This window comes from Megalops cyprinoides, chromosome 24 (genome assembly GCF_013368585.1).
Source record: "Megalops cyprinoides isolate fMegCyp1 chromosome 24, fMegCyp1.pri, whole genome shotgun sequence".
Taxonomy (NCBI): Eukaryota; Metazoa; Chordata; class Actinopteri; order Elopiformes; family Megalopidae; genus Megalops; species Megalops cyprinoides.
The window spans coordinates 3,856,381-3,879,322 of NC_050606.1; the positions used below are offsets into that span (position 1 = coordinate 3,856,381).

Sequence of the window (22,942 nt, forward strand, 5' to 3'; positions counted from 1 at the left end):
AGGACAGTGTGTAGGACCCAGTGGTAGTTAATAAACTGGTACTGGTAACTGGTTTTGACCATGTTTGTAATTGTTCTCCCATCTTACCAGTTTTGGTACAGATCGACCAATCAGCAGCGGATTGTGAAATTGTGAAAAATGTAACTTGATTAGAAAAAGAACAATCCAAATCCAAAAATGTTAGTAAAATAAAAAAAATAGATTTTTTAATATTGTCTGCGTGACGGGGTTAGACACAACTAAGCAAAAATGAACAAGCCACTGAAGGCCTATTCGTATTTGAATCAGCAAAGGTTTTTAATCGCAGGGAATTAAACTGCCGAAAGCACGTCCAGAACAATTTCGCAAGTTTTTTCTCCTTCTCCGTTTCTTCCTCATGAGCCGCAACCGGGAGAAAAACACAAACCCGTACCTGAACACAGCGAGGGAATAAGCAGCAGGGAGCAGGGAAGAAAGAGAGACCCCTTGTGGCACGACGGCAAAATTGCACCTGCCGTGGGATGGATCCTTCTGATTTGCTGAGGCAAACGCATGCACAGTGCTGTCTCAGAAAGACAGAGGACCCTCTTTTGTCTTAGAAAGATGCTGTACTATATCCCTTTAAAACTTCTGACATGGCAAATCTACGAGGCATTATTATGGAGGCAATGCAGATTAAATCTATTGTTGTACTGCACCAAACCCCGGTTTCCTCTCCATTTGTTTTACATTCATTTTCAGCGCACACAAAGGGGGTTTGTTGGATTATTAATACTCCTGTAAGAACCAGGAGCTGCTTGCCTGATGCAGACAGCGGTTTAGCCGCACTGTGAGGTGCGGTTTTGAAGCTCACAGCCCCTGCAGGCTGGGGGAGACATCAGCCCTCCTCTCCTCATTCATACTGAAGGAACCAGGTCAGCCCTCGGAGCCTGCAGCACGGGCCCTGATCTGTACTCTGTGCACCAATGGGAACCACGTCTGTAGGCGTGGAAAAATGTGCCTCCTTTGCCAAAAAAAAAAAGGCAGTCCGGGTCACCTTTGAATGTATGCCTGCTATCATGGTTAAAAGGGAGCAGCGGTTGGGTTCCTCTGGCCTGCACTGACGATTTCACTTTGTATCTGATGTAAAACTGCTCGGAATCCACCCGTACCCGAATCGGGAGCGTTTTGCACCCCTAGCCGAAACCCCAGGGGAAAAAAAAAGGGAGCGTTAAGATGAAGCAGATGGAGGACAAATATGCGCATTATTCAGTCAACCGAAGCGCTTCTGCGTCTCTGTCTGCAACGTCACGGCCTACGTGCGCCATTTTCCAGAAGACCTTTGTGAGTGTGTGCTCTGAGAGACGGCACGGGAAGTAAAGACAATCAAAATCAGAATCCGATCCTAAGTGCCAGAGCACTGATAACATCTTACTAAAAACATTCCATTATCTATATATTCCGTTATCAATATATCTTGCTCACGGGGTTCTGTAAGAGAGCTCTGCTGGATCCATGTGCAGACTTATGCTCGTTTCCCCCATTTCACATGAAAGATGGAGGTTTTAACAAGGTTTTAAAAATACAGTACAATACATGAGAGATTTACCCCTGTACTGCAGAACTTAGGAACATTTTTACCAAAGATGGCCCTGTAACTGTAACAGCTTGTAATTGCAGATACAACTTTGGTGGAATTACTTGCTGCTTCAGAGACAGTGGAAAAATCATTCAGGGATTTTGTCTGGCCAGAATGATGCACGGTCTCCAAACAGCCATTAAATAGCGTGTGCTGGCAGATGCTCTGTACCCTTAAATGCTATTCTGCCAATTTTTCTCCTGTGATCATTCTTTTAATTCGGTCAGATGGAGGCAGCTCTGAGGAGCAGACACACCTGAGTTCCGGAATCACCACAAGTAAACATTCCAGGTGACCCAGTCAGAGCCTGTGTGCTGCTCTGGGTGCGTTCCTGTAAAGTTCAGTTCATTTGGTTCGGGTAAGTCATTTTCCCCACACCAATTCATCAGCCTTAACCATCAACCATTTTGTTTTTTTGAAGAACACTATCTGGTCGGACAGAAATTTTAAAGCCATGTGCCTCATTTAAAAAAAAAAAATTAAAATGCTATTGCTATTTAATCAGATTATCTCTGGCTAAAATCCCAAATTGAGGTTGAAGTGCAGTGCTGGTGGTTTCTGAAGGGCTTACGTTAAGTCCGTACCATGGAAATAATCTACTTTTAGAAGCCAGGAAACAAATCAGCTGCGCCAAGGACATAAGTCTCTGTCATTAAGGAGTGATTAGGATAAACATTTTCATACAATCTCCACCCGGGCAGGGCCATATGCGCTCGCGTTTGCAGCGCGGTACCTTCAGGATGTGCTATTGATCTGCTGCAGAGATTCTGCCTGCTTATTTCCCAAGACAAATGCACAACACATGCGTGCATGCACAGACACAACCGCGCACACATAGATTCTCGCTTTCTAGCATGCACACACGTGCAATATGCACAGTTGTACACACATAGACGCACAGATGAAAGCAGGCGCACGCGCGCGCGCATATATACACACACACACACACACACACACACACACACACACAGATGATGCACAGGCCTTATTTGCTTGCCTTTCCCTAGCATCTGTCGCTGAATGTCTATTTCTAATCCCGCTTTAAGGTATTTAGCGTAGTATAACAAATATACATTTAAATGTAAACACATCAAGTAATTAATTATAACTGAGAACACTAATGTATCTACTCCTCTGAATATACGAATGTCTTCATAACTTTATATCTACATCTTGAACCGTCAGTTTCTTGTGAAATTAAAAGATTTACCGAGAGCTTGGCAAATGTAGATGTTTACATTCGGTTGCACGTGTATGTTAACTGACAAAGGTGCATTGTTGTCATACAATTTTTACTCGCTCTCGCGGATTTAAATTGTACAAAACTAGTGAGCGGGTCACAATTAAACGAGATAAAGCATGAGAGGGATGGAGGAATGCATTAACCAGAACCTGCAGCTCGGGGTGTTATTTGCAGTCAATCTAGAAGGAAACTACATCTGCCCCTTGCAGCCTCTGTCGCGCCGAATGGAGGAATAATAGCGTATTTAATCAAAGTTCACCGTGTTTATCCGCTAGGTTTCAGTGGCACGGCAGCGCGGGCAGTATACAGGTCCGTTTCACGATGTGATCATATCAAAGTTGAGCTGAAAGGTAACAAAGAGTGCGTCTGAGACACGAAATGAGAAAAGCCGGTGTGAAATTTAAATGATCCCGTTATTTATCAGATCGCTGAATCATGGCAACAAGATTCCGTAAATGGATATTAGAGCGATCACCCTGCGCCTCCCAGCCCTCCGCCCTCAGAGTAATCCCCGAGTTTTACCCACAACCAATCCGCGGCGCCGAAACCGTTTAAACTCTGCATTGCTCGTCCAATCGGAGCCGAGTATCTTAAGAGTGCATTCTTCAACACTCCTCTGTGTCCAGAAAGGATCACTTGATACACAGTACAGAACTACATGGGGATTTACAGGGTTTGTATGTATACATCGATTTTATAATAATTGGTGATCTAGACCACGTTTGAATATGGAGTATTAAATTGCAGGGAAAATGTCAGTGACTTCTATATGATTTAGAAAAAAAAAAACTACCTACGTTTTATTCATTAACATGCATAATACCCTTAAATGATGTTATCAGACAACTTACAACTATTGACATCAACATTCAGATTTTCATAACCATTTCATTTTTGTCTTTACAGTTATTTCATTGTTTTTTGGGTCAAAATGCAAATGAGTCTCCAAAACCGCAGTTTGGTTCTGCAGGTTTAGCAATTTGAAATGTAATGTACTGTTCACCATTTCCATTGGGACCCCCGGCAATAACAACCACAGGGCATTTGACCGAACAGGATTCTGGGAAATGCTGTTATACTCCCATCTCCATAGAAACACAGATCATTTACACTTGGGCAAGAAACTAATAATTATATCCATTATACGTGCTATTTTACAATATCCAAAAATAGCTATCGAGGCTGTGGAGATAATTGCTCATGTTGATTGAAAGAGTTGTATTTGTGTCGTGGATGCAATCTGCTGTTAATTGTCTAGAGTGAACAAGAGGAGATGTTAAGATTAAGGTAAGAATATTGAAATACTATGTAGTTTAACTTACCAAGCAGACACGATATTTGGGCCGATTTTACTCTGAGATTTGTAATGCATATTTTTAAGAACATTTAACATTATTATTATTGCTGTTTTTGATCAAGCAAATCTACATTGACCGTATATGAATTTCACATTCATAGCTTAAAGTTGAACTGGCTCAAGTTTTTGGAGGAGGAGGGCATCGGAGGGGCGGAATCACATGGGGGTGTGGTCAGGATTTGGGGTGGAGTTATTTCTGTGGTGAGGTGGGGGTCAGGTATATAAGGGAAGGGGTCAGCTTTGGGGGTGGAGTCATGCATGTTAGTGGGTGGGCTCAGGGTTGGAGGTGGGGTCATGTCTGTGGGGAGGCGGGGTCAGGTATGTGAGGGGTGGGGTCAGGTGTTGACTGGGAGAGACGGGAGTACTTGGTGCTGAGAGCGCAATGCTGCCGCAGTGCCTACACTCGGGATGACACCAGCTGACGGTAATGGAGAGAGACGTTCACGTCAGTGTGCGTTTTTGTCAGGCTAGCTCCAGTCTGTTTACCTTTTCTGTTAAATGAGGTGACACGCACCCTGCTGCCTCACAGTCAGAGTCATAACTCATCCCCTTCCTCTGTTCCCCGGACACCGGGGGCCTACACTGTCCCCCTGCAAGGGGCCTGACCTCACCTGAGATGGGGTTTTACCTGTTGAATAATGGAAAGACGTCAGGAGGAAATCAATTCATCCCTTTAGACAGCAGCCTGTCAGCCCTCTTCCCTTCCCAAATTCAAACTCAAGCAGTGCTTTATCAGCATTGCTTCGACACGTCCAACACTGCAAAAAAAAAGCACAAACTGAATTTGAATTCTCATTCTCTATATTTCTCTTCACCTTCCTTTACAACTCACCTTCTCCCCACACTTCTCCCCCAAGAGGATGTTTGTTTCTAGTTTTCTTTAGGGGCTGGGGTGCTTCTGTTCCTACCGGGTCACCAATCAGGGTTAAAGAGTTAGATTAGGATTAAAACTCTGACAGAGACTACTGAGCACATATCTAGAGCAGTTCTGTCAAAGTTCAGAGTTAAATTAGGATTAAAACTCTCACATAATAATAATAAATAATAAACAATAATAAAGGTTGCAAAACACATATTCATTCTTCTCTGGTCTCAATATGTAAATACCCGCATCAAACCCCCAAGAGTTCTTTCACAGATTCTAGCACAGTGACGAGAGAGTCAGCACAGTGTGCTCTACACTGAAAACTCTGCCTCTGCCACTGCCAAAGCTTCAGGTGCTCCGATTTGCTGACTCATTGTGAACGCTCTCGAAGGGTTGTCGTCTAAAACAGAACATCTCACAGCAAACATAGGAACGCACACAGCACCAAGACCCGTTACCAGCCCAAACCTCCTAGATCGAGGATTGAAGGAATGCAGGGGCCGAATATCTAGGCATTCTAGAACGTCTGTGGTTCCATCTTGGAGAGACTTCTGCACTTTGTGACATCATCAGACAGAACACGGTCATCTCTGGTTGTTGTGCGAGACGTGTGTAATGATCGTGACTGGCCAGACAGATGCTGTGCTTGCCAGAGAAGGCAGATTTGTCACTGTGAAATGTCAGCTCAGGGGCTGATTCAGACCATTAAAATGTTAGCATGCGCCCCAAGCGCCGTTCAAAGGACTCGTCATCAGGAAGCTGGGCACCAACATGTGAAAAGCAGAGAGAAAAGGAGGTTAAGCAGGCAGACAGGACAGCTTATATTTATTAATTATTAGGAGCCCTGAGACATATTCTGGCACATTTTACGGAACCAGACTCCAGTCTGGTGCCATCATATTTCTAAGACATGTTTCTCTTACATAATATACAACCTACTGTGTTCTATGTTGTATTATTAACATAATTCGTCAGAAGTGTTTCATGACAAATCACAGGGTACTTGGGAGCAGTGAGAAGCTGAAACCCTGGCCACCCCTATCCCTGGAACACTCACTCTCATCAAATGGCTAGTTTCTGACCCTGGCTAAAGGATGCCTGCACTCAAGGTGATCTCCTTGCTGACTGAGCCACCCTGGGGCCCTCATCTCTGCTTCTTAAGTTCCAGCCAGGGACTGTCCCGGGCAGACGGGTGGGGTGTGATCGGGGTGTGGTTTATCGTCCTTGCCAGGGGGTTTGGGGGTGCTGTTGTCACCGAGGCTACCAGAGAGAGTGAGGTAACTAGTAAGATCTTTGCAGCGGAACTACAGTGTCTGACCTCTCTGTGATATAATATCACTGCAACATCACTGCAAAAGGGAGACCAGGGTTTGGTTCCCAACTCAGGGAACTAAGTCTTTCACCTGAAGACCTCAAAGTGACAGCCAAAAACATTAAAAAAAGCCCTGGGAAAAGTGTCTGGTTGGATGTCATAAATATTTAACTCAGCCTCAGAGTTAAAGAGCGGAGGGTACAGAGCATTCTAACCAAACACTTCCCCTGTGCCTCGTTTTCAAATGCTTATTGATGCTTCTCCCAGAAAAACTTCCAGCTGAATTTCGAGCTCTGGCCAGAGGTGCGTGTTAAATAATAACTGCAAATGCAGGCAGTGATGTTGAATCTGAGAGCAGGGCCCCCCGCGCCCCGGGAGTCTGCGAAGGCTTGCGACTTGGCGGAATATTCCAGCGCCTTACGTAACGCGAGGCAGCAGCAGCGCTGCGGAGCCGGGAGGCGTCGTCTCATCGAGCGTGATGTCATCCCCGGGGGCTGGAGGGGCAGGGCGGACGGCTGCTCCTGTCTGAGCCCGGGATCGGCTCGCCGTCCTGCCGTGAATTCCGCCTCGCGGGATCACCCCCATCCCACTGTCTCCCCAGAGCCTCTCCCTCCTAATCCCTCTGAGACACCCAAAACGCCCTGACTGCAACCCCCCCCACCCCACCCCCCGCAAAGGGACACTCCTCCCCTCCCCCAGCTCTGATTGCACATCTGTTTCTAGGATGGATTTAGGTTGGAGGTGCTGCGCAGTGCATTTCGGTAACTGCTTTGATCGAATCTATATAGGATTCTGCGCAGTTCCAAATGTTTTGCTGCAAAGGCACTGCATTGGGTCACAGTCTTTCACCAGCTGCTCTCTTTCAGGTACGGTGAATCCTCGCCTTTTCATGGAATTTCGCACGCAGAACACCACACTCGGGCGCTGTCTGGTCTGATTTTACAGGCTTTTGCAGACTGACCCCTTTCCTCTTAAGCTACATGAGGTATTTTTGTTTGAAAGGACCGTCTTTCGATGAATAGGGAGTTAAGTCTGTGACCCAGCTGATGAGCTGTACCCACATTTAGAAGCATGACGGTACATTCTGCGCATGTTTCATAATTAAGAAAGGGTTTAAAAGCAGATGAATTTGAAAAGGAAAAAAAGAAATGTTTTTGGATGATTGTTTCCTGTCCTCTACTGTGTGAGGTCAGACCCCGCATTGTGATTGTCCCAGACACATAAAAGAGAACATTAGGTTCAAATTAAAAAAAAAAAATTGATACAATTACATGACTTATGATAGGAGCCAGAACAGCCTACCTCTACCCTGCACTGTTAAATAAATGTGAACCTTATTTATAACAAAGTAAACATTTAATTGTTCTATCATCCAGGTGGCTATTGCACCATCACTTTGTTTAAAACTGGCTTGAGGCTATGGCTGAGTCATTGCGTGTATGGATTTGTGCCCTTGTTCCATTGATTGATCAATCGATCAGCATATTGATGGATTGATTGGAGTGGGTGTGGGGAAAAGGAAGGATCCACACAGCCGAGGCAGGGGGTTGTTCTCATACAGTCTCTTAGAGCATTTCTGAGATGGTGGTATTAAGATATTTACACCTTTTTACACTGAACTGAAGAAGCAGAAGTCAGACATTATCACCTCTTGTGTCTCAGATTGGCAGAAATAACAAAAGAAAATAAACATAAACCTTAAATCATTAAAGTCTTATGTGTAGTTTTTCACTGCTGTGATGCCCAGTTCAGTGACCCCGGAGATGAGTTCAGAGATGTTGTCTGTCTTTGATACTGATAGCTCTAGTTCTAGTTGAGATGTTGACTCCTTGTGGATAGGAACACAAAGGTGGCTTTCTCAGGGGAAAAAAAAATCAAAACAGAGGCTTGAGGGAGGATTTTAATCAGTGGTCTATGGGTCATCCAGTCAGGAATGAAACAGGGCTGAGGTCTTTTCTAACTTGTCACAAATGGAGAACGCTGTGTGCAATTTAACAGGATGAGAAACGCCAGTAATTATGCAAAATCCTTAATGAGGTGAACTTCTGCTGAAGTGAGGTCAGATCAATGAGCAAGGATGTCATTTACTACAAAGCATGTAATGGTCACACGTTATTTTAAGGGCCTGTTTATCTAGTTGGAAAACAGATAGTAAATACATTTCAGCATGATGCATTAATTAAGCATGGGGTTGTTTTTATTGCAGTTACCAAACAGAGAATGGAGAATGCCCTCCAGTTTGAGACTGAAAGTATTTACAAATCATTGTTTTAAACATGTACATGTCTTGCAAAACAAATCTGTTGTTTTGCATTAATTTCAAGTTCTAACATTGACACATAGTTTACAATTTAGGAAATTTCTGAGGTAGCCCTACAACCACTGCTGTATCCTATTGACTTTTTACCACCCACTTACTGTGTTTTTATTGACTGTTCCAGAAATTAAGTCATGCTTAATAAGCACTGTTATATTTATATTTATATTGTTTTTTAAGTATAGACAAGCCCTTAAAGTATGACCGATGTAATATGTCACCACCAAAAACTAATACATAATAATGCCACACGTTACAAAGCCGTTATTAGTATGTCATTCAATTTATGCATGTCAGTGTCTGCATGCTTGGATCCCATATCTATGGAACCAGAATGGCTGCCACTTTCTCAGCTGATTGGTCCTCTGACAGTGTGAGCCAAAATGGCGGCCACTTCCTGAGCAGACTGAGCTTTTGACAGTGCAATGGGGGAACCACAATGGCCACCATGTCCTCATCATACCAGCCGCTTGACAGGGATTAAGGAGCCGGAATGGCTGCTCCCACTGACAAGCAAGAGAACTGCAAGAAAATAGAGGTTTGTTTCACTGTAATTCATCACACACTGGCTGTCTATATACTTAAAATCATAATGTTTGCTTTTCTCCTTTAAACATACTTATATTGAACTAGCTGCATGGACCCGTGTTTGGGAAGGAAATACAACAATTGAACATTATTTGTTCTAGTGCCACAAAAATGTCCATAAAGCCAGGAGTGACATGTCCTGCTTTAGCTATTGGAGACAACCTGAATCTAATGGATCTGCCATGAAGCAAGCATGTTTATGATGTGGATTTGAATCCAGGTGTAGGGAAGGACTTCCACTTATCTTCTGTGCTGAGAAACTATCTGTTTTTGCAGAGATGTATCACCTTTCAGCAGTGAGGGAAATAAAGACAAGCATTTAATACTCTCCATAGTATAATGTTAATTTAAGGGCAATAACACCTTTTGACACAGTTGTCAAAGTGAATAGGAACAGTTAAAACTGACTGGTAATCACGACCACGATAAATTCACAACCACAACCAGTAGGAGCTGCTCACTGCTTTATCAGGGTAAAGGCTTGGTCCAGGGGGTCTCCCTGAAAAATGTTCACGGATAAGAGCATAAACTCCAACTTGACATTTCTGTCCTATCGAGTCCATAACCATTACAGAAACTGGCTTCTATGGACTATTTATAGTTATGTTTAACACATGAGAATTTTCCTCCTAATTAGAGAGAATGTGTCAGTGTTAATGACCTTATATAATTGTCCGTCCAGATAATTATCGCTGGCACATGCCTTCTAATTAGGACAAACATTCTTACATGTTAACGATGACTATAAATAGGCAACAGCTGCAGGTTACTCTTGTGTGGAATATTGTGTTGAATTAAATAAAATCTTTAGTTCTTTTGGTCTTGGAGGGACATCAACAAAACTGTCACCCCATAAATGTATTAAGCGCTGAACTAAGTTTTCGACCTTCTGGTGAATGACGCAGGTACTTTTCTGAAACTTAAAATTTATTTAGATCAGCCATTTATTAAGTGCTATATTCATATAAAATTGAAATTATGTAAACGTGGCATTTGCTTGTCGCATTTTACTTTCGATTTTCATGCACTATTAATCGAGAACAAGTATATGTATATACATTAGCAGGGCAATCACTTAACACGGGGCAATATACTGTATGTTGACTTCCTGATGGTAATCCGTTGCTAATACAATACTGCCCTCTAGTGGATCATAATTTCAAGACTGTTCGCGTCTTGGGCTGCAGGAAAAGTCTCCGAATCTGTTCAATAAACAAAAGCAAATCGCTGAATCTGAAATCCATTCCTTATTTTATCATTTGATTAAGTCGGTCTAATCATCATACCACATGATATATACCACATGATATTGGCTTTATATATATATATATATATATATATATATATATATATATATATATATATATATATATATATATATATATATATAAGCCAAATTGCTGTAATTCATTCTTCAAAAGCCATTCTTGATTACTTAAATGCATAAAAGATGATATGCAGTCCTTAACTAGAATGTAGATACAGTCTCTTGTTTTATGCTAATTTGGTGTAGAATTTGATATTCCATGTCTTGCATTAAGGGTGAAAACCTTAGCAGCTAATTAAGAGGAAATGTTGCGTATTAGTGTCGCACACAAAACTGCTTACTGAACTGGCAATAAACACAATTGGCATGACTCTGTATTGCTGCAGTGTTAATTATAATTGGAATGGCAAATTTGCCAAGTTATGGGATGGAGGAGCACACTTCTCAGATATAATCACAATAACCCTGAGCTGTGACTCACCGCAGACATTAACGTCTGTGCCACCTAACCTCATTTCAACATACAGAATTGGAATACAATTATATGGGCATACAATTAAAGCCCAGACTTTTATCACTTTCTTTCTTTTCTTCTTTTTCATCTTCTCCATGTTATTTTTCCTGAGCGTTACATCAGCAATGCTTTGGACCCTGAATAACGTCTCTCACTATTGGTCCCTACCCATACTTTGCCAATAGCCACATCTGATCATTGTAGCTACCGAATGCCAGTGGACGAATTGTTTTGTGCAGGTAGCCATGGGACATTATGGGATTTTGCATGTCTTAACCAGCTTTACTAGGGCAGACATCCTATTCATTTTCATTGAAAAGTCCATGTGGAACCTTCACGATCCCATGACATATTGTACTATTATTACATAAATAGTAATACTCTGGAAAAATGTTGCAAGTAGCAATCAGCCGTGTCTACATTATGCACATGTTTGGAAAAATGACCAAAACGACCAGAAACTGCACGCTCTAGTGGCTTGGATGTCTATTGTGAGTTACCTGGGTGATGTCAGTGGTGCTCTGTCAATTTTCAAGTTGCTTTATTTGTTGGACTGCAGCATGCTGTGAATAATAGCTTTTGGCTATGTGCGAGTGTATTGGAGGATTGCATTCATTTCAATTCAGCATTGCCACACAAACAGGGTGTTGCTTAATGTGAGGAAGGCTTACTACAGGAGATCACTCTGTTTGCAAGCTAAGTTTAAGCTTAAGTTTGTAAGGAACTAATACAGAGCATGCAAGAATGCATTTCATTTAAACAGTTCAAGTCATATTGGGTATAGAGGTAAGGCAATTATGGCAGTGACAACAGATATTGATGAGATGCTCTCAATTTGTGCTTTATTTGAGAAAGACAGGTGTTCTAATGGAGCAGTCGGCTCCCAGCTACATATAGTATAAATGAAATATTAAATAAAATAAAAAAGAGGATTAAAACAAAAACAAACAAACAAAAAAAAACACCTTCATATACTTTTGGTGAAAAAAGGTGGTAAATGACTCCTTGTTCCCCTATTGGCAGCCAAAAATGAACTTTAAGAGCAAATCTATACAATCTGTTGCAGCTTAGTTTGAAAGATTGCATCTCATGCAGAATGTTGATGGTGTTATCGGATATAGAAAGCATCAGTGGTGACAAAGCAGACATGCAATACAAAACACAGCAGATACATGCATGGGTGTGGAGCTGTAAACTATTGTGCGTGTATGTGTGTGTGTCTATATATAAATTTGCATGCAACAGTGTGGCGTAGTGGTAAGGAGCAGGGCTTGTAACTGAGGTTGCAGGTTCGATTCCCCCCTGGGGCACTGCTGCTGCACCCTTGGGAAAGGTACTTAACCAAGAATTGCCTTCGTAAGTATCCTGCTGTATAAATGGATAACATGTAACAATGGAGCCTATGTCAGTTGCTCAGGATAATAGCGTCTGCTAAATGCCAACAATGTAAATGGAAGGTTGTGTGTGGTGCGTGTGTACACGTGCGCGTACGTTGGTGTGCTTGTGTGTGTACATGCATGCATGCGTGCATGCAATCAAGCACTCGAATACTTGTCGAGGTTGAAGTCAGAAGCAATCCTAGTTGTTTCTGGTGTTCCTCTAAAGCTGAAGGTGTCCTGAGATGGTAGTAATGGTGGGTTAGGGGTAAGAGTCGTTGGCTGGTCCAGCAGTCAAGGTGTGGCCTGTGCAGAGATAATGGGCTGTGCTTTCGGGCTGTGATGACAAAAGGAATCAGCACAGCACAGCTTGGCGAGCACAGTCTGGCAGTGCACACTGTGTAAATTCCTCAGTACTGTTTTCAGTTCATTAGACGGGCACCATCAGTGTTCCTCTCCTGACCTCATTTTTATGCTCACAGCAGAGAAACAAACATAGAGACTATGAGGGTTATGAAATTATGAGACTTATGTGAACAAAGCTGAGGGTTATGGTTTGGGCTAAGACACAAAGGTCTGCACAAGGCAGACACAGATAAAACTATTATACATTGTGGATTTCGGATCAATGGCTCCAAATTACATTTTGTTTTGAGGGGATAATATTTGTCACTGTAAATTTGAGATACACAAAGAGAATGGTGCACAGAGTCCATTTTGACTCTACTGCACAGCAAGGACCGATGTATTTATTTATTTACAAAAAAAAAAAAAACGTTTTAAGTATATGTATTGTTAGTGTTGATTTGAACATACGTTAATACTTTATATAACACTGATCACACATGGTCCTGTAACAGAGCTGAATATTTACTGAGATACCATGTAAGGATCAAAACTGCTACATGTTACCTGAGATCTGAACCTGCATTGCCGGTCTGTCAGACCGTTATTTCCTCTTCTTTTCAACGAAGCCCATTCTGGGAAACCGAAAGCATTAACCTTTTACAGAAAGTGAAATGTACTACAAAAAACGTCGCGGGTGACCGCGTCTGAATGAAATCACGCCTTTGGCTGCAGTTATCGCTGCTGCCAGTGCACGTGCTGTGTGCTGTTTGTTTTTAGTACGTCTGATCAGTATAGTTACAATGCGAGTAAAGGTGGGATCACTGGCGCTTTGCGTGGTTATGCGTCTTTAATCGGCAGGGCTTGTTGTTCGGTTGCACTTACTGTAAAGTTGATACTGTGCCTAAGTGTCTTGCGTACTCCTCATTTGACCTGAAACTTCATCCGGTTCCGACATGAAGTCTGGAAAGGAGCTTGAACGCTTTGGAGAGTTGCACGATTTGCCCAACGACTCTCACTTCTTAAAACCGTACTTACTTAGGCTGAGACAAAAAGCTGAACAAGAGGCCGTCCTAAGAGACCACCTGGATCTATCGGACAACTTTTTAATAAGGTTTCTCAGAGCTAGAGATTTTGATGTTGACTTGGCGCTTAAGGTAGGTAATAGTGAAAGTTTTCTGGTGAAAGCTGTCAGTTCATCGCCTTTGTTCTGCAGATTATTTAACGTGTTGTGGTGCAAGTAACTTTGCTGCGTTGTTAAACTTTCGTGTCGCTACTTTTCCTAACTGTGAAAGCGAGGAAGCGAGGCATTCATTGTGTTGTTTATAAGTCCACGTCATGTACGTGAGTGGGTTTTTAAGGACAGTGGCAATACTAACAGCATTAGCTATCCGCCGAGAAGTAGAGGAAAAGCTCATAGGACCGGAGATTCTTTGCTTCCAAACTTAAACGAAGCATTTTTACCGCAAGGATATAGCCAGCATGTCTGTACTGTGCAGAATACATGATCCGCATTCCGTCTTTTGAGTTACAGAAAATCCTTTTATCGACATAATTTCCAGAAACGCCTTGTCTGTTACTAGAATGGTTTATGGTGTTTCCTAAATAATAAAGTGGTCATTGCATTCTTTTATGGATAGGAGCTGGTCTCAAGATTGACTATAGTGTGTGATTGTCCTCAAAGTACGTTCTGCCCGCGCTCAAGACAGTGTATTTATTGTAGATATTTGCAGTTACGATCTATTGGTTTATCGCAACTGAACAGTAAAACAGAGTGTTTATAACATTTTGGAGGTACGAGTGGTGTGATCAGATTTCCTGGGACAACTGTCGCGGTGTGTGTCTCGTTGCTTAATGTTTGCATTGGTTTAACCCCACCGGCGGCACGCTACACCGTGGCTCTGCAGCTCTGGTCCTCGGAGCCTGGACGCTGTTAGACTTTCTTTGAACCTGAGCTCTCATTAGCTCCTCGAGTTCCTTAACTGTATGTAGTCCTTGTGTCCTTGCCGTGTGAAGTTTTGAAAGCATGGAAGCCTCACCACAGCTCTTGAGCAGGGGAGGAGTCCTATGCTAGAATTCTGTAATACTGTGTAACAGTCAATTCCTGATGATTGCATTCACTTGGGATAGACGCAATACTATGCATTTAACCAGAGTATGCACATAACAGGATTAAGCAATGTCAGGGGGATTAGACTGGATCAGAAGCATACTGAGCTGGCTGTGATATTAGATTGTAGGGAGCTGACCGGAGTTTGCTCTGCTGGAGAGTAAATGGACAGTATTCAGAAGGAGCTGTTTGGTCAAATGTTTTTGCCTGGTGAGTACCGAGCGGGGTGTCCTTGTCTCTGCTCCCTGCAGTTGCTCATTAACTACCACCGCTGGAGGAAGGAGTGTCCCGAAGTCACTGCAAATCTGCATGTGTCCTCCGTCCTCGGCCTCCTCCAAAACCACTACCACGGGGTGCTGAGGTCTCGGGACGCCAGCGGCAGCAGAGTGCTCATATACAGGATTGGTTCGTATCCTCATTTTTTGGGAAGTTGGACGTGTCACATCATAAGTTCAAGGTCCACTTTCCACACCCGCAGTTTCTTCACAAACAACACACAGCAGCAACACAGTGATTGAATTTCCGCTGGAATGCTATCCTTTAGCATAGTTGGTATGTGATTTGGGAGGTAGCCCTAAAGAGGACTTATTTGGCATCAGACCGAACCCAGTTAGGATGCACACAGAATACTGACCACAGTATGATGTTGTACAGTTATTTACGGGAGGAAGTGATGGTTGGCCTGTGCAGCACAGTGATCATTCTCACATGCTGCGCAACCAACCAATAGAAATCCAGGATTAAGTCAATTTTTTCAGTATTCATTGGGAAGACTCTGCTTTTGAATCAGCGTGGAAGGGTTCCAATCACTGAGTTTTGCCTGGATCCCTAAAATCACTAAGACCACACCTGACAGTCATTTTAGCTGTCCATCCTGTACCAATACAAAGTACATTATGACATCACCAAAGCGGCAATCTGTATTTAACATCTAGCTTCCTGACACAGCTACACACTGGCGACTGTGATATCACTTCCTGTGTAGCTGTGTAGCTTCCTGACACAGCTACACAGGAAGTGATGTCACAGTTGCCAGTCAGCCATGTCATCTACACCAAGGAGCAGAATAAGATGTTTTGTTTCTTCCTGTCCAGGTCAGTGGAATCCGAAGGACTTCACTGCCTACGAGGTGTTCCGTGTGAGCCTCATAACGTCGGAGCTGATCGTCCAGGAGACGGAAACGCAGAGAAATGGACTCAAGGCCATATTTGACCTTCAGGGCTGGTGCTTTGCACATGCCCTCCAGATTAACCCCTCCCTGGCTAAAAAGATTTCGGCTGTCCTTACTGTAAGCAGCCACTTATGTAGTAATTTCGTTATTAATGACGAGGTTTGCATAATTGAATTCACAGTCAAATGCACAGGAGAGAGAGAAAGGCGTATGGTTTCAGTTGGGGGGGGGGGGGGGGGTTGAGGGACAGACTGTAGAGAAATGGAATGCTCGTCACAGTGAGAATGAAGGATTCCACAACAGGTCAGCTTTAGAAGGGTTGGATTTTAGATGGGAGTGCATCCAGGTGGCCACCTCCTAAAGACACACTGACATGTTAAAGGAAACATGAGAAAACCTTGATAGCAAGTTTAGTTTAAAAAGGGTAATTTACTTTCATAAAGAATGCAGATTACTGTGATTTTTAATATTGTCGATTGAAAGAAACACTCATTGCTAAACAAACTGAGAGATATATAATGTAAAATAGCCAATCAGAGGCCACAGGCAAGCTGTTTTCTGTCTCCAGGACGCCTTCCCTCTGAAGGTGCGCGGCATCCACCTCCTGAATGAGCCCATACTCTTCCACCCCGTCTTCGCCATGATCCGGCCCTTCCTGCCGGACAAAATCAAGCAAAGGGTGAGCGCGTGTCGCCTGTGAAACCTGCGACCGCGGTCACAGCAGTGTGGGCTCGTGGGAAAAGAACTGGGCTTGTGTCCAGAGTTCAGGCTCTGCTGCTGCCTGTCCTGAGCAGCGAATCTCAGCTGCCTTGCTTAAGGAATGATAAGTATGGAATATAAAATGTTGGCTAGCCAAGTTGCACTTGATAAGGCCAGCTAGTCAGATAGATAATAATGGAAATGGACATGGGCTGAATCGTCATATTATGGTAAAAGTATGGAAACATGACCTGTGTTGATGGATATAAGAGTTGAGACAGGATGCAAAATAAAGACAAACATAAAGATATATGGTTTAACATGCAGGTAAATGGTCCTGGATGAGGAGGTCTGCCAAGCAAACAGTGATGTATTTGAGATTACGCTTGTATGGTTTTCCTGTTAGAGGCTCACTGGTTGCCGGTTCCCCCCTATAGGTCCACATGCACGGCAGCTCCTTCGCCCACAGCCTGTGCCAGTTCTTCCCCCACAGCATCCTGCCCCCGGAGTACGGGGGCACGGGCGCGGGGCTGGAGGAGGTGTGCCAGGAGTGGACCCGCTTCATCGTGCAGTCTGAGGACCACCTGCATCAGCTCTCCACCAACGGGTGAGGACGGGGCTCAGATTATCCGCGCTCGAGCCACTCTTGATTCTTGTTCTGTTTGTCATGACCAGGTGCTGAAAAGCCTGTTCTTCACAGTGAGGATTCTGTCTCTGCTATGGTCGAAGGGTTGTGAACATTCTTGAAGGTGTCTTGTTAAGCCTTGTCTCCATTGAGCTGTCCATGGCCTGCCCTAGCCAGACTGGACAGACACATCTGGTCAGACAGGTTAGCTAACTGTTTCCATTGCAAACTGGAGCTCATCTGAAATGGTGTGGGTTTTCATAATCATTTTATTATCGGATATTTACTAAGGCAACTGTGGGTTAAGTGCCTTGCCCAAGGGGACAACAGCAGTGCCCCAGCAGGGAATCAAACCGACAACCTTTAAGTTACAAGCCCTGCTCCTTATGACTGAGCTACACTGCCGCCTAATGTTAGTGTTCTTATACATTATGGTTTACTGGTAGTTATTTGTTATATATGTTTACAAGAGCTTCATTTCACATATATTAGAGCTAACTTACTTAGCAATGGAATTAATTCACTACTGTTTCAGTCAACTTTGTGTCTTTGTTATTTTCCGTTATAAACAGATGTTCAATTGAAACTGAATGTTGAATATTCTTGCATATTAATATGGAAGATGATATCTAACTGGAATAACGTATTTAAACGTGGTATAATTCATAATATGTCACAGTACTGTATTTTCTTTTACAAATGTGATAACTTGCTTGACCTTCAGTATACCAGTATATCATACTGACATCCCCCCCGGATAGGTTTGTTTGAGGAAATAAAAGCTATTAGGGTCAGCAATGTTACAGGCGGGGTCAGACAGGTTTGAGTGACAATGAAGATGCTCACAATTTGTCAGGTAGTCTAGAGTTCATCTGTAACTGAGAATGAAAAGTGGAGATGAGGCATTACTGATAAGAACCTAGACAGAGAATGGGCCTCCATGCAGGAGCTGAATATCTGGTCGAAATAAATGCTCTTGAGTGACCCCTGACCTTATGCTGGCCTTTCCAAGTTTCCTTTGTGAGGTCATCACCATGAATGCTGTTCACATTGCAGATGAGTGATCACAGACATTCTGTGGATGACCAGATATTGAGCTCCTGTGTTCTATCTGTCCTCCATCCTCTAAGGTTCCGATGCTGTCTGTGTTCTTAAGCATTCCTGTGCATATTTCATTAGGCCACACCCCTTCAAGAATGTTCGTAATGAGCCAGCAAATCAGAATGCTTGTAGCTTCTGCAATGGAAGAGATAAAATTTTCAATGTGACGCACGCTAAGCTGATCATCTGGGCCGTGAATAAAGAATCTATGGTGGAGTAGTGGAAGGGGACTTGAAGACTGGAAAGTTGCTGGTTCAAATCCTTGGGTGCTGCTGTTGTACACTTGAGTTTCGCACTTAATCTGAATTACTGTGTTTAACACCCTGCTGTGTTTATGTGTGTATATGTATATGTGTTACAGTTATCCTGAGAAAGGATGTCTGTCTGTCAAGCAAAAGAAACATTTTTAAAGAAAGTGGGACCAGAATGATAACTTTTTTCATGTGTAAAGTACAATCTTGGGTGTATGTGTCCATATCCGAAATGACATAATTATCCAATACTTCGATATGCATTTCCTTCACTTTAGTCTAGACAGAGGTATATATATATAGTATAGCTCAGAAAAAAACTTGTGATGTTGTATAAATTTACCCAGATCTCAGTTGAATTGCTCTTGATTGCTTGATTACTAAAGATGTCAGACTGAATATATTTCCATAATTATTACCATTCAGCTTTGTTGTGACAGACCTAATCTGACAGGTCATCTGCAATATTTATGTATTTGTTACTAATGTTGAAACTGTTACTGTGCTGATGTCTAAATTAATATGAGCATAAGGACATAGACATTGTTAATGTCTGTCAGCCTTTTAACATTCTGCAGAAATACATTTTTGCATTGTATGCCACTAGTACTTTTATACGTAATGGTAAATGATTTATCATGGTCAATTAAGCAAAGCCGTTCAGGTAACTCCGGAATTTTAAGCGCAGAAACTCAGGAAGGTTTGTATTACATTACATTACATTACATTACATTACATTACATTACATTCGTTTAGTAGGCTTTCTTAACTAGAGTGACTTCCAGCACAACAGAACTGGAGTGTAGCCATTCAAGTTGAATGAGCAACAGTGAACAATGAACCATATGAACATCATATAAATAAGTATGTCTCAGAGTGCTGTATTAATGTCTGGATTATTTTTATGCCGATACCATGTAAATGCATTGTGTGGGAATAGCTAATTATCTCCATTTATTATGCCGTTTCATTGAGTTGAATGAAGGAAATGCTAAATAAATATAACATGATACTTGAAGTATTTTAATTATTAATGTCTGGCCATATAGTACAGTGAAGCTGTATACACATGTATGTTTTTCCTTACTATTCTTGCATGTTCAATGACAAGTTTCATATCATATGTTTCATCCTTCCTATAGGGTCTAGGTCTATCTATGATCTATCTGTGATCTATGCAGGGAGGGAGTGGAAGATATTGCCACAGATGGTGAATGTTTCAAATTCTACTTTGGTTGTCATTAGAAATGAGTGTACTGGTGTTTTTCTTTTAAGACCAAAGGCCACATTATTGTAATGTATCTTTATTTACTTATTTACATAGTGTATATACTAATGCTTTGTAATGCAGGTGTTGCCTGGGTGTGTACTTAATGCATAGACCGAGATTTATTAGAATGTAAAGGAAACAGTGATTAAACCATCAAGCAGCTTTGGGGACACAAGGATTTCTATTTTTTTTTTTTTTTTTTTTTTTTTTTTTACCAGATCTCCGTTTTATGTGGAAAATGAAGTCAGACTACTGTATGGACCTATGGAATAAAATGGTCTCCCTTAACTGGACCTGCTGAGAATGTGATACTCAACTTCAGTTCTGTTCTGCTCCACAAGAGATTTTAAACCCGCTGTGGCAACACTCTTGTCTTTTGCCGTAACGAAATAGCCAATAAAAACACTTTTAGTTTCAACAATGACACAGGCAGAATGTTCACTGTGAACCATGCTGAGCTGAATATCCATTCAGTAAATAGAATATCTTTGCTGGACCTCTGAGGAGCTCTTTGCACTGGTGCCCTTTGCTCAGACTCCCTCTTAGTAAATATTATCGCCATGAATTGACCTGGCTCGGCTCTGCTGCTCCACTGCTTTACACTGGGGCAAATGTTTAACCCAGTTTTGTCTGTCATGTACAGAGTGTTTTGGTACCGTTTCAATACCTTTGTATTACTTCTTATCTTTTGGGGTATTGGTTCAGTGGTGAAATGTAATCCAGATCAAAAACATTGAAAAACACTAGACGTCTAAAGAAACTGGTCACCCTGTTCTTGCACGCATGTCGAAAAAAATCAAGAAAAATATAGTCCACCAATTTCAGATAATTTCATTATCAAATTGATTAGTGAGCAGTTGAGACACATCATAGACTCTTAGGTGCACACTTTAGGCACTAGGCAGAAAGTTTCCATACAAATCTGATGACGTAAACATTAACATTTTTCTCTGGCCCCAAACAGCTTCCAGATTAAGCTCCCAACACACTAATTGATTTATCATCTGCTGTTGTACCTCTCAGAGGCTGACCGCTGTAACTGCAGCCTGTTACAAGGCTCAGATTGCATGTCAGAGTAGTGAGGGAGGCCATGTGGCTGTGTGCTCAAATCCTATGTGGGGCAAAGCCGATCTAAACAAGTCAGTTTACAGGCAATATAAACAACACAAGCAGTGGAATTCACTGAAAAATAGTCTTTCTGCTAAGCAGAAAAAAACAAAAGATATGAAAATCATTGGGAATAAGGGTATCTGCTACGTGAAAAAAGATGAAATATAATCGCAGTGTCAAAGGCCAAAGTAGCACATGCTAGTCCACCAAAGACACAGACCATACTGTTTACATCATTTTACAGTTTATTAATAACAGAGGAGATATTTCATGATATCAACACTAATTTGTACACAGCAGCTAGAGTAGAAGTCTGCTTTGCTGAGTAAAAATGTTTGCACTGTCTTCCCCCTCAAAAAAAGTAAATCCAGTCTTGTCACACATCGCACAAGAATGTCTAGAATAGAATATGCCAAAGGTAAGAGAAGACAGTGCAAAAATCTTATACTGTTTTACAAAAATACACACTCACAGGAACTTTCACACATACACAGCTTGAATCAGTACGGTTTTTGTTTTTTTCAAAAGGAGGAAAAAAAGAAAAGCACTTTATTGCATTTTGCATTAACCTGGCAGTGCTATAAAGTTGAGGAAAACGAGATATGAGGAAGGTTAACCTTGCACCAGCCAACAGCCTATAACAGCAAAAACATGTTTTTTTTTCTGTGAATCTCAACACTGATCTGGGTCTTGATAAGTCAGGATACAGTATAAAGTTCAGGCAACCATAGAGGGAAATGAGAGCATCTGGTCTTGCTGAGCTACCCATGTTTTTGCCCATAGGAGAAGGGTTAGAAAGACAACGTCACACTGAATAATCTATCTATGCATGCATCCGATATTCTAAATACATCAAAAACATTTTATACAGAGTCACAGAGAAACACTGTATGTGCTGATAAGACCTATTCATGTTTGGAGTCACTGAGAGTTCAGAAAAGTTAATAATAATAATAATAATAATAATTATTATTATTATTATTATTATTATTAATTATAATTATAGTATATATTATATAATCATTTTCATCATTTATTTGTATTGTTATTACTCATCTATTTATTCCAATCAATCAAAATACTGATGATCAAACCCATAACCTTGATATTGGTTCTTACCCAAGCTAGATGTACTGCTAGATTTCAGTGGTGCTTACTAATACTGTACATGTTAGTAATACTAAGACAGTACAAAGAATGTTAGGTTTGGTTAATGTTAATGTGAAATCTCTCAGGCCCTTCACAGCTATCCTTTAATACCAGGATGTCTGCCACCTGACCTTGTGGTTAATGAACTGATGATTGCAATGATGGTGGTGATGATGATGAAGAACAACACCAAGATGAATGCCAATACTATTGTTACAGTTAGTGTTACAGAAGTTGACGCAAAGTAGCTTTTTTTTGCACCAGGACCCCTCACCACACACCAGATGAGGTGGAGAGGGAGAGATTTATTTAACCAGTTAAGATGGGAGATGGTTAGCTGGCCAGACTGGGAATTTGACCAAAGCATCAGGGAACATACGCTTTCTAGCTTGTAATCGGTAGGTTTCAGGTTCAAGTCCCAGGTGGGGCTGCATACTGCAAGGAAATCAACTGCTTTGCTAAAAATATAACATAAAATAATAAAATACTGTAAAATATAACAACTTGTTTACACTGAAATAGTTTACAAAGTTTAAAAAGTAAGCTGTTTAAGCCTGTATCTACTAAGAAGATGAATAAAATAATCATTACAATGTGACCAAAATCTGAAGCACTAACATTAAATGTAAAATTGAGCAACAGAAAACTCAGGCAGGTTAACCATGATCAAAATCT

General features: G+C 41.8%; 1 protein-coding gene across 1 annotated transcript; it reads left to right on the top strand.

Annotated features, from left to right (window-relative positions):
• Positions 1-13,585: 13,585 nt before the first annotated feature.
• ttpa (tocopherol (alpha) transfer protein) lies at positions 13,586-19,100 on the top strand. Its single transcript, XM_036518641.1, has 6 exons — positions 13,586-13,938; positions 15,143-15,296; positions 15,986-16,179; positions 16,631-16,741; positions 17,199-17,368; positions 18,849-19,100. The coding sequence occupies exons 1-6, from the start codon at positions 13,738-13,740 to the stop codon at positions 18,895-18,897; spliced, it is 879 nt and encodes a 292-aa protein (XP_036374534.1). The 5' UTR covers positions 13,586-13,737; the 3' UTR covers positions 18,898-19,100.
• The last annotated feature ends 3,842 nt before the right edge of the window (positions 19,101-22,942 follow it).